At 40.1% G+C, this 12,118-nt stretch overlaps 1 protein-coding gene across 3 annotated transcripts in view; it reads left to right on the top strand.

Annotated features, from left to right (window-relative positions):
* Positions 1 to 12,118, top strand: part of LOC127367192 (RNA-binding motif, single-stranded-interacting protein 3) — a 110,729-nt gene that overhangs the window by 86,771 nt on the left and 11,840 nt on the right. For all 3 annotated transcript variants that reach the window (XM_051406854.1, XM_051406852.1, XM_051406853.1), the window contains exons 7-9: positions 2,112 to 2,218; positions 6,471 to 6,514; positions 10,297 to 10,384. In XM_051406854.1, the coding sequence (XP_051262814.1) occupies positions 2,112 to 2,218; positions 6,471 to 6,514; positions 10,297 to 10,384 (239 nt within the window). The remainder of the gene's footprint in view (positions 1 to 2,111; positions 2,219 to 6,470; positions 6,515 to 10,296; positions 10,385 to 12,118) is intronic.

The raw sequence follows: 12,118 nt of genomic DNA, 5'->3' as shown, positions 1-12,118 counted from the left end.
GAGATACCGAGTGAGGTTTGAAAGAGAACCGCTAGTATCATCGTATTTTTAGCTTGAGTGCTACCCACTTTAATAAACTCCCTCAGCTGTCACCAAACTGTATCTTTTCTTATTTTGCCTTTATTTGTGTTTCTTTCTTGGCCAAGCTCTTGTTTTTCATGAGGAGTTTTGTGGTGCGACATAGTGATACAGACACATATCAATTACACACCTACTTACAGCACTGTTTACCAAATGTATGTGAATGCATGGACCAGAGAGGTAGAAGAGAGAGAGAGATAGAAGGGGAGAGAAAGATGAAAGCAAAAGCGAGGGATGATAACAGAGGCCCAGCTGTGTGGCCTGCTGTTCAGATAGAAATCAAGTTAAAACAATATAATGACAAAGTACTCCTAAATGTTGTATAATCACACAGCTCTGTGTTTCTCCATCTACTTACCTTTCGGAGTACCCATCCAGGCCCCAGGCATTCCAAATAACTCGTCTCAACCTTGTGCTCTGAACGCTTTCCTCCACTGAGAACACCACTTCTCATTTTTCAGTTTACTGAAATGAAGAAACATTTTTCTTGAAGGAGGCGAGGTAATTGTGTAGTTTATTTTGGCTTTCATAATGTGTGAATCAGTGCCAGCATGATGATAGCGCCTTTGCTAGTTCATAGCATTCTATGTCTAAGAATTTCTTCATTTGAAAGCAGTGCACAGTGATGAGGATTTGACTTTCTCTGCAGTTTGAAATCTTTGCCAGTGAAAGAGTGCCAGCTAATAGCCTCTTTTAAGATGCAGTCAGTGACTCAAACATGCCTTGGTGGACGTATTAAAGTAACAAGTGAGAGGCAATGCAAAAAAGTAGGCGGTTTATTCAATTTCAGGGTTAAGAGGTGGCTTCATAAAACTGAATCAAGACATGAACAGAACACTTGCTGTGTTACAGTGGTGTAATTACATTTTCTTCTGTGTTTTAATGCCATATATAATAATATATATAATTATATATAATAATACATTGCATATAATTATATGAATATATATGTATATATATACTGTATATATATAAAATATATATATTGTTGTACAGCACATCTCAAGAAGTACACTAGGGCAGTATTTTCTGTGATCCACATGGATTCAATATGTATGATATTTATCCAGTTATTTCTGTCATTTATTTTATGGTTGTGAGTTTACAAGTTTGTGTACAAATCAATGTGTGCATGTCTTTGAACACCCACTGGAAATCCAAGAAATACACCCTAACGACAGAGATCACATAAAACAGAAGACAGTCTGTCGGTTGTCTGACTACATAAGCCATCAAATGTCTTAGCTGAGTGCCCTGGTTCATGTTAGGATGATACTTTTTATTGTGTTTGTTGAATCATGCTGTTGCAGAAGTATTTCCCAGAAATAGAAGCCATTATTCATGTTTTCTTGCTTTCTAACAAATTCTAAATATGATACATATTTAAAATGAAATAAATCGATACGGAATAAATCTTTTCTTTAGAATAATCCCTCCTCAATCCAGCCACTTCCTTCCATTTTAGAAGGCTTTACGGTGTTTGAGTCTGCAGCCGAGTTTGGTGAACTTTTGTATGAGAGGTCACACTCAGCTAATCCTATTTGTAATCAAGGCTTTATTCTTTCTCTGGTCCAGAAATGGACCATGTTTTCTTTGGAGCAATCACAATCACAGTCTGTTGCCTGGGGTCAAGCTGTATGGAGTTATTTAGCGTATCAAGTATACCTGTTTGTCGTTTGAACAACGCTCACCATGCTTTGATGATTAGCCCATGGCTTTGTTTCCGCGTCAAGGCTGCTTTTGTCGAGGTATGGTTGTAGGGGTTGTAGAGATGATGTGATAACTGCTGTTGTTTAGATATTTGGATTGGGACTAGGAGCGATAAATGTAAGAGCTGAAGTGTTGTTTTCAGGTCCAATTGATTTATGTTATGTTTTTGTTTAAGCCAGAGCATAACACCCTGCCTTTAAATCTTGTCTTTGAAGTGTAACTCTTAACCTAATGCAGGAAATATTTTTTCGTGCTATAAAGATGATTAATCCATCTTTGTGTTTGTCCTTGCCTTCCTCTCTGTCTGACTCACTCTGTAGCCCCTGCAGAGCCGTTGCTGTGCAAGTTTGCTGACGGAGGCCAGAAGAAAAGGCAGACGCAGGTCAAGTATCCCCAGAATGGCCGACCGTGGACACGGGAAGGAGAGGTGAGGCTTAAAAGGGTATTTAATCATTAAAAAAAAGCTCATCAGTGCCCACGGAAAGATCTCCTTCAGAAGCCACAGCTGCTTTTTCTTTAAAATTCAAGTGGAAATGGAAAATATTACAGAACCATGTCTTTCAATCAGTCTGATACAACATAATCCTTTTACCCTTTGCCACTATAAAAGAAAACAACATACAATTTTTCCGCAGGTAGAATTATGCTGCAGTGGACATTTCCTAAATGTACAAAGCCTCTCGCTTCTCACAGTCAGAATGTGTCTACTGAGAGGGGTTTTAAGAGGAAATAGTAAAGCTACCAAAACAAAAAGTGGTGTTATTCTAACTTAGTCACCGGTATGAGTGCAGTATATCCACAAACCTCTATTAAACCCTTTCCTACTCAGTTTTCCAGCAAAAGCATAACAGTAATCATATCACAATAGTCAGAGAAGTGAGAATGAAATACTGTTGCATATAGTACAGCAGATTGTACATTTCACAGAAAACCTATTACAATAGGTCTAAAAAGTCCTAGTTTTAAACTATAAATATCTAGCTGATGTTTCCTTTGACATCGCTTTCTTTTGCGCATTTTATAACAAAGTTTCAATGGCTTGACAGGCCCCCCTACAGGGTCATTATCAGCTTTCATTTCCAATAACATATTGTAGGCCGAATTAGAGATGCTGCTGACAGTATGAAAGCTGGCATATGTAAAGGTTGTTGAATTTAAAATACAAGGTTTCTTCTAGACCCCAATGCCAAGTTGTTTTTCCTTTTGTTGAAACTCCCACCTCCAGTCTGTCATCTTCAGAAGAAATGAGAACCTTGCACAGCGGATTGAAAGCAGATTGACTGTTGCACAATGCAGGGAGTTCAGAAGTTGTTAGTGTCGATACCAAAGCTTTAATTTACAGAACAAGGGAAAGTGAATAATAATGTTGCCACCCACACAACGAGTGCAGTTTTTAACAGTTTCCCAACATTTGCATTACATGGAGGTTGGGAAAGAGCAGGGTGGTGAAGTGAGATGAAATGGAACCAGGCTGAAACAACTGAGCGCTGAAACAAGGGCCGCCACAACAAAAACAGGATGCCACAGTACGTGCATGACCCTCATGTGTGTCTGCTTGTAGCAGATACAGATTGCAGTTTTAGTTTTTATTTGTGAGAGCGAGAGTAACAGGGGAGTAACATTGGAGGTCCTGTGTTAGTAATTCATTTTTTGGGTCCCGTTGTCAACATTTGTGAATTGTCAGCTGGACTTGGGTTGGGGGATTCCTCACACATTTGTCCCCCTTGGCCTATCTGATGAAAAAAAGCATCTCTTCAGAGGTTTATGCATTTGAACTAGGTCTCCATGTCCAGATAGAGTACTGTAGTAGAGACATCTGGCAGTGGAGGTGCTTTGAGGGGCCTCACTGTGTCCTCCACTTGGTCAGCCAACCCTAATGTCCCAGAAACCCTCACTCCTAAACGAGTCAAGGGCAACTGTAATGCACACACAATCACTCACACATGTATCCTTTGTGCAGAGAAACATACATAGGATGCACATGGGCAGATCATGAGACAACAGGCCACTGGGCACAGACATGTAAAAGACCTCCCACCCCTTCCACATAGGAGCAAGACTGAAAGAGACACTAAATGACTACAAGCAGCTTGTCTCTGTGTAGTCATTTTATGTCTTTTTTTACTACAAACATTTTGTGTCATTTTGTAGTTTGTCTTAGAGGTGGTTTTGTGTCTCATGTACCTCTTTGTCATTGTTTTATATTTGTAGTTGTTTTGTCTTTCCAACAAAGATGCTTTGGAAAGTTGTCCAGTATTGTTGTTGTCCATTGTCAGATGATGGCAAACCTAGAGGACAAGATGCAAACATCTATATGCTTCACAGAGCAGATCTCCTACAGCTCTGGCTCAAAAATCTTCTGTTAAAAATGACCATTCATCAGATCGACGGGCAGCCAACAGTGAATACAAATACAAAACTAGGATTCTTTCATATGTGTAAAAATCTGATGTTTGTATAAGAATGATCATGGGCTTTGGAATGATAAATGTTTTCTATTTGATGTCATCAATGTCTGGCACTCCTTTTTTATTGCTTCTGCAGTCTCTTTTCCCCCCAGTCCTGGCAAGAAACAGTATTTTGGGGGAAACCAAACACTGAGTTCAGCATCAGGGCACACTTTCAACTCATGTGCCAATTTGGAAAGAAGAGATCTTTGTGGAATATAGAACAAGTACAAATTACTTATGTAGGGCTACAGATAGAAGAGGGGGGGGAGGCGGCGACAGAGCAAAAAATAAAGATTAGAGAACTAAGACACTATTGTTGCTTTAAGTTTGTTCCAACATTGCCAAGAGGCAGTCAAATGGATGAAGATCTTTTTCAAATTCAGCAGCGAGAAATACATTCTCATTGATTTGAACATGATAGAGAAAGTGAGCCACAAAGAAAAAAAGTGTCACTTAATGATACGCACTTGACTTAATAGGGACAACATTTAATGAAGAGGGAGAGGGACAGAGAATACTTAGCAACTAAAATACGCTCTCGTAGTTTTGAATTTAAACTGATACTGATATAGTGCAGCTGGAATGCAAAACCTTTTTCTATTAATTTTTACTGGATAGTGTGGTAATAACTGAGCCCTGTGCCTGGCAGAGATTGCTATAGGAAAATTACAGTATGGTGCCCACTTCTTCCAATGTATCATGGTCATCAAAACGGTTACAGTATATTCAAGCTGCAAACTGGAGCACAATATTAAGTAAATATTTACAGTTGGCTCCAAAACTTGACTGATTGAGTAGATTTGGTGTGTTTTTTTGTTTTTTTTTTGCCACTGTCAGTTTCCTAACTGACGGTACAGATGTTTGCTTTGACAACAAACACCAACTATGTGTGTGACAGCTCCAACAGACTCATTTCAAAACTTACCAAGAACTTACATTTCTCTCAATTTTCCTCAAGATTGTCTCCTTTCTGCTCCTTTGTCACACATCCATGCAATTGAATAACTGCTCCTTTTCACTCAATTACAATTTTTTCTAGCTCAAGCAGATGTGCTTTCCCTGCAGATCATGACGTCCAGCGTGGGTTTATGTCTGTTTCCCACCAAATGTGTCTTTTTATTGACTTTGTGTGCATATATTCCACCTCTAAATATCCCTTTATGTTGTTAAATGCAACAGCAGCATTTACTATATTTGTTTGGAAAAAATGTGTTTGTAACATTTGGAGAAAGTCAGTCCAACCAAGTTCAGAAATGTGATCTGTGTTTCATTCAGGACATGCTCATGTAGACACTTCTTCTATTCATTTGTATATAGCTAAGGATCATCTTGTTAAACAAGCTTATTCATATTTTGACCTTATTTTAATTTTCTACCAAAATCTATTTGAACACTTACAGGGATGAAACATTGATGAAACAAGGCTTTTATTGCCTTTATTATGGTGACAGCTGAAGATAGACAGGAAAGGGGGACAGAGAGAGGGGATGACACGCAGCAAAGGGCCACAGGTCGGGTTCGAAACCCTGGGCCGCTGCAGCAAGGACTCAGACTCGGTACATGGGTCGCCAGCTCTACCCACTGAGCTAACCTGGCACCCTGGGATGAAACATTTTTGCACATTTAATGACTAAGGAGCAATAAATAAGAAGTCTTCTACACTCATATGTTGTTTTTGGCCAGACTTAGTTCAAAATATTGTGATTATGTTGAACCAGGAACTCATTGTGTTCTATTCTCTGGTCTCTATTATGCAGTAACATCCCAACAATTCCCTTTTTGTTGTTATTGTATCTGAGTATTTATGAACATAATTATAGTTTTAAGTGTTCCACAGGCCCACACCCAATCATTCAGAATAATTGTATTTAACATAAGTGCTTTTAACTTGCTAATTTGAGTTTTTAGTGCTACTAAGGACATCAATTGCTCTTTATTTAGTCTTTGTATTCCACTCACTTGTTTATACTGTTGAATTCTAAGTCATAGCTTTTATTTAACATCACAAATCATTCTGCTTTCTCTACTGTCTCTCCCCCTCTCAATTCATCACCATCATTGGCATGACCATTTGTCATAACTAATAGCCAGAGGAAAACTTTTTAATGGCAGTTTACACCACCGAATAATTGTTTACACATCAAAATCTCACTTATAAATGCAAATGATTCAAAAGGCATATCTAGTATTTTAACATTTAAGTGTTTCTCTCTTTATCTCTTTCTCCAGAGTGGTATGGCATTGACGTATGATCCTACCGCCATGCAGAACGGGTAGGTGGAGCATTTTCTTCTCAGATTTACAAACTTTAGATGTCTACGAACTTTACTGTTTATGAGCCTTTACAGGATGTCACCTTCTCACACCAGCAAACCTGCAGAGATGAACACACACATGAGCCAACCATCAGCACTGATATACACAAGAGCACTTGCATGCAAATGAGGAGTCCACACACATACAGTATTCAAACAGATACAGGATACACAGGCCATTACCAAACACACACACACACACACACACACACTTTTTGTCTTACCCTATCGCGCTCTCGCCCTCATTCTCACATCTGACTGATGCACATGGAGCATTTATTTATGCACCTATGCATACAAGCTGTCAGACATGTGGGTTTTGATTGCAGACAGGGAAGTTGGGCGGTGTTGCAGTGCCGCTGTAAGACTTTCGTCAGCCGAGGCTATCTGCAGTGCTCTCAGGCTGAATGCGGAGAGGAGAGTGTCTGCCTGTTTCAGGGGGAAATTGGAGATCGGTCCTGTCTGCTAGGAATGCTGCTAGTGATGCGATCCCAGGAGACGTTTCCCTCCAGCTCTGTGTTTCTCTTCTCCTCCTACTTGTCAGCTCGGTCGTCCTTACTCTTTGTGTCCCTGCTTTCCCTCTTCTTCTTTACTGTTGCCCTGTTGTGCTCTACGCATTTTTACTTCCCTTTACCTTTTTCATATCACCTTTAAATCATCTTCTGTTTTCCTGATCCTTATCCTAAATTTCTTCCAACTGTTTTTGGCTCTTTTTGCTCTTCCCGTTCTTCTTCATGTTTTTGTCTTTCCTCGTCCCTTTATTCTTCTAATTCCTACTCTCCATTTACAAGCAGATGCTGTACTTCTGGTCATCTCTTTTGTGAATGTGTGCATGCTCGTTAATGTGTAAATGCATGCTCACACGCGAGCATCTGTGCGCTCGTGGTGCTTAAGCCCTCTCCAACCTCTCTTCCGAGGTCATCGGAGCTCCTTCCGGCAAAGCACTAAATGACTGTGAAATGCTAATGCAGCTAATTAGAGAGGCAAAAGGCAGGGAGGGAAGAGGGTTGAATAAAAAGGGAGGGCTGGGCGGGGTCAGGAGGAGGGCAAAGGCAAAAATAAAGTCAGCCCAAGGATAGGGAAAGGGCACGAATCAATTACAGGTTTGCGAGTCTGTCCAAGCTTGACGACGGCTAGTTTTAGGGTCTGATGCCAATCTGATGTTATTGGAAACATGTGTCCCAACCGGCCAGACTGCTTTGGCTTACAGCCTGTCCTCTCTTTTATCAGGGAAACACAAAATTCACTCTCTCTGGGTCTCTTTTTCTCAATCTCCCACCTCCTATCTGGTCTGTTTGCTGTCATTTTGTTTCTCCATCCTTCCCTCTCTTTCTCCCCCGCCTTTGTTCTTACCTCTCTTACTCTGCCTTTCTATCTGTCCTCTCTTTCTTCTGTCCTTCTCTCCTGCCCACACATGCACATGTATTTTTTAGCATGCTCCCCCACATTTCTCAGCTGAAAAGTCACTGAGGTCGGCACTAAATCATTCGCTAATTTTTCAGAGCAAACTCCTGACAGTGCGGCTAGGTCACACCAGGGATTCACAGAGAGGTTTTAAATGTAATCCTGTAGTAATGTTCTGTTCGCAATTACATGTTTAGTGTATTGTTTAAACAGCCATGCTGGAGTCCCTATTGACAGCGTGCTGCTCAGGACTAATAGCCTCCATCAATAACCTTGGATCTGTCCTCTATCTACTATTTCTCTCTCTCAATACACATCACTCTAATGAAAAATACAATAAACACAATCAGAGAACCATATTGAATAACCCGGTTGCATTCGCTCATTTGTATTCATCAGTGACAGTAATACAGTATCTCTAATGCAAGTCATACATTAATTGTACAGCCAAAAAAAGATGGATCCATACTGCTACATGATCAGTAGAAGAGAAAAGATAGAGGTTTTTTCTTCTCGTCTCTGATCACTACTTTGACAAACACGTGTCTTACTCCAACCTAGATCCATCCACTATATATCTGTTCAGACTTTTCAAGTGATGTATGAGGTTGAAACATATCATTGAATGCTCAAAGACAAACATGATTAGAGAATTTATTTGAAGAAAACTCAAGTAGACATTCAGATAAGCCAGAGTTGAAAGTTGCTGAAGAAAAGTTAAAGAAAAGCTGTGTCTCTTCAAGGAGTTAAAGGGGAATCTAAGTATGTGGAGCCAGTGTCAACACACCTAAGATAGAACACACAATCAGCCTGTGTATAATCCAAAGCTGAAACTTGGCAAGAAAAATTATATAGTGCCAATGATTCATGAGATTCCTTTTTCTGGTGCCAAGGAAGTGAACCACACAATTGTGGAAAAGAAGAGTAACCATTGTAGCTCTACTCTTTATGTGCAACTGCTTGAACACACAAAATAGAGCATAAAAAATCCAACAGAGGAGCTGGATGTCCGTTTGAAGCACAATCATGCTCTGGAGCTTATCGCAGGCAGTTGGAGACCAACTGCATCCACAAGACCCAGAGTGTAATAGTTTAAAAATATCTTAGGGTTTGCATCTTGCAGCTGAGTTCAAAACTGCTCACGCTATCACTGACTGAACAAATGTAATGTGAAACAGAAAGTGCAATAACAGAACAGGTGGGCACCCCGGCAACCCATTTCACCCTTGAGATGAGATGTGTGTTGGTGTCACAGTGGAGTAGCACCAATCCATCCACGTTTTCCTGCCTTTGGAGTCTGACTGTCATCTCAGTTGAAAGAACAGAGTGAATTTTGTATGTTCTATTATGTGTGATACAGATATTTAGAAATAAAACACAGCAAATGTTAAAGAATATTATATTCGTCAGAAGTAGTTTGAAGTAACCTTTAAAAGTAAACCAACCATGTGTTTGTTATTTAAGTACTTTTCTCCCCCAATTAAGCAACTCTTGATTTGTGGCAAGTAGCTTTTCATGGCTGTGTTAGATATAGAGATGGGGGAAGGCCTCTCTCTGTCTCTGCCTCTCTCCCCCTCTCTTTCTCCCATCCCTTGCTCCATTATTCAGTCAACAGACACTTTGGGATCGATCGGGCACAGCAACACGGCCTGGCGGATGAAACATGTCCTCTCTAGGTACACAATGATAAATAAAGCTCTGCGAGCCACAGCATTCTACCGCCGCAGGGTTGAGGGGGTGAAATGAAAAAAAAAAAAAGAGAGAGAGAGATGGAGCAGAATCAGAAGGGCAAACAAAGGTACAGGAAGAGAAGTAAACAGAGTATCAAATGCAGATGTTTAAGATACAGCTTTCTCTGCCAAGTGGAATATGTTCGTGGGTGGGAACATACAGGGTAATGTTGAAATATATCACCCACTCACACATTAAGGTGATAATTCATTATTATGCACAGCAGTGGAGCAGACTCCTTTGTAACATGATGTGTACTCCGGTGTGGTGTCAAGTCTCATTCTAAGATGTCTTTGATGGTGTGGCACAGAGTGAAGCTGCAATATTTATTGTTTCCATGACAGCCTTGATGATGTCTGATCCATTTTGTCAGTGGTGTCTTGAAGTTTACTGGGTGGTTGAAAACAAAGGTACAAAAGGCTCATTTTCACCTTTGCATGGAGCTACAGAGTGCTCAGACTGTACCTGCAGAGAAGCCTCTTGACTGGTGTTACATTTTTGTCAACATTGTCTTTTAACATGGTCTTGGTTCAGTTTTATTCCACTTCCAAGTTTGATGATATTGACAATGTGGAAATGAAACCTTTTCTTGTTTGCTTCCTTAGGTTTTACTCTTCACCATACAGCATCTCCACCAATCGGATGACATCAATCACACCCTTCATCGCTGCCTCTCCTGTCTCTACATATCAGGTGGGTGGACCTTCTTCAAAGTTTGCTGGTTTAGACCAAGCAATGAAGGCCTGTAAGGGCTCTAGAAATGGATAGGGGCATCTTGATTAGCCTTCCAATGGGCTAATCAAGATGCCCCCTGCCCCTGCCCCTGCCCCTGTCTAATAAGGTACAGAAGTTGTGTGTCTAGATTGATTTTTGTTTTGATCATGTAGCAACTACTGCAAAGTACCCAGATTCAATCATCAAACATGCATTTTGACTTTGCTAGCCAGCCAATAGATTTAACAAAGCAACTAATGTTCAAAGACAGACACAGCTCCAATATTGCATTCCAACAGGGAAAAAATGCAACCAATAGCAGTAGTAACTTAAGTAAAGTTAACAACTTAGTATAGGAATACATGTGGCTGGAGTTATAAATCAGTGGTTGCAAAGGAAAGGTCTGGTGATATTCCATATTTTTCTTGTCAGCAAGACTAAAACCAAAAATAAGATGGTCCCACTTACAAGTATTCTCTGTGATGACAAAGCCTGATGCAGCTTATTTGCAATGTGCCATAGAGCTCAATTGTTATCAAAAAATCAATTGTTGCACTGCCTCCTTCTTTGCATTTCGTTGATTGACATGATGGTTGATCCAGTCACCTGCCAGGTTTTTTTTTTTTTTTAAAGTGCCTGATCTTTTCGTCATTTTTCGTTTCCAACAACGACTTCTCAGATGGGTCTGGTATGTCAGGTTAGGGATTTTCTGGCAGAAAGAAATATATAGAATAACAGCTGCCTCATCTTAAGGGAAGTTATGTGGGAACAGGGCTTTTGAAATAAATTTTATTTGTATAGCACCAAATCATAACCAAGTTATCTCAGGACACTTTTCATATAGAGTAGGGCTAGACTGTACTCCTTATATTTCCACCATGAGCACTTGGCAGCAGTGGCATTACATATATTTGTAAAATATGTAATGAATGGTTTTAATTGATCCTATCTACAGCACCACTGGTCTTTGATTTAAAAAATAATTTAAAATATGTAGAATTAACCACTTTATTAATTTATTATTGTTGTCTTGTGTGAAGTCTCTGGTGACGTCTCTGTACATACAATGCAGATCAAGGAAAATTGAGTTATCAGCTCTCTCATTTCAAGACATTTTTTAGTCTAGCAATGATAAAACACAGGCTTATATGGCAACACTCCTACCATCAATCTTTCATTTTAGACACAAATCCTCCTTTTATCTCTCTCTCTCTGTTCCCATGTGTTGCATCCTCTCTCTTCCACAAACACAAACCAAACCAATTCATGTCAAAGCTGGTTGGCGGTGTAGCTGTGGTTCTTTGGGAGATTGACTCAGTGCTTGATCCTTATTTTGTCAAACACACAGACTTTAAAACAAACACCAGTCCTCCCCCACAGGTTGAAACAAATGAGAAAGACAAATGCAAAGACACACCTTCAGCAGTGCAATATTACACCCAGAGACACAACCACATCCTGCTTTTTGTGGAAAACTAACCCTAACTCCCCATAGACAGACACAGGTGAGCGAGCATACACATGCACACATGTATTTGCTATATATGTGCATACCCTATCGTACATGTGACAAAGGAACCATCAGGGACTTGTTCCTCCTCATGTAAGGGTTGGGCAGTGGGTAGCAGAAGGAGATGAAAGTGATGATTTGTGGCCAAGACAGGCTTTGATGATGAAACCTCCACTGTGAAGCAGTAATTATTAGACTGTATT

The sequence above is a fragment of the Dicentrarchus labrax genome, unplaced genomic scaffold (assembly GCF_905237075.1).
Source record: "Dicentrarchus labrax unplaced genomic scaffold, dlabrax2021, whole genome shotgun sequence".
In the NCBI taxonomy this organism is placed as follows: Eukaryota; Metazoa; Chordata; class Actinopteri; family Moronidae; genus Dicentrarchus; species Dicentrarchus labrax.
Note: the sequence above shows the minus strand (reverse complement) of the source record. Positions and strands in the feature narration are given on the sequence as shown.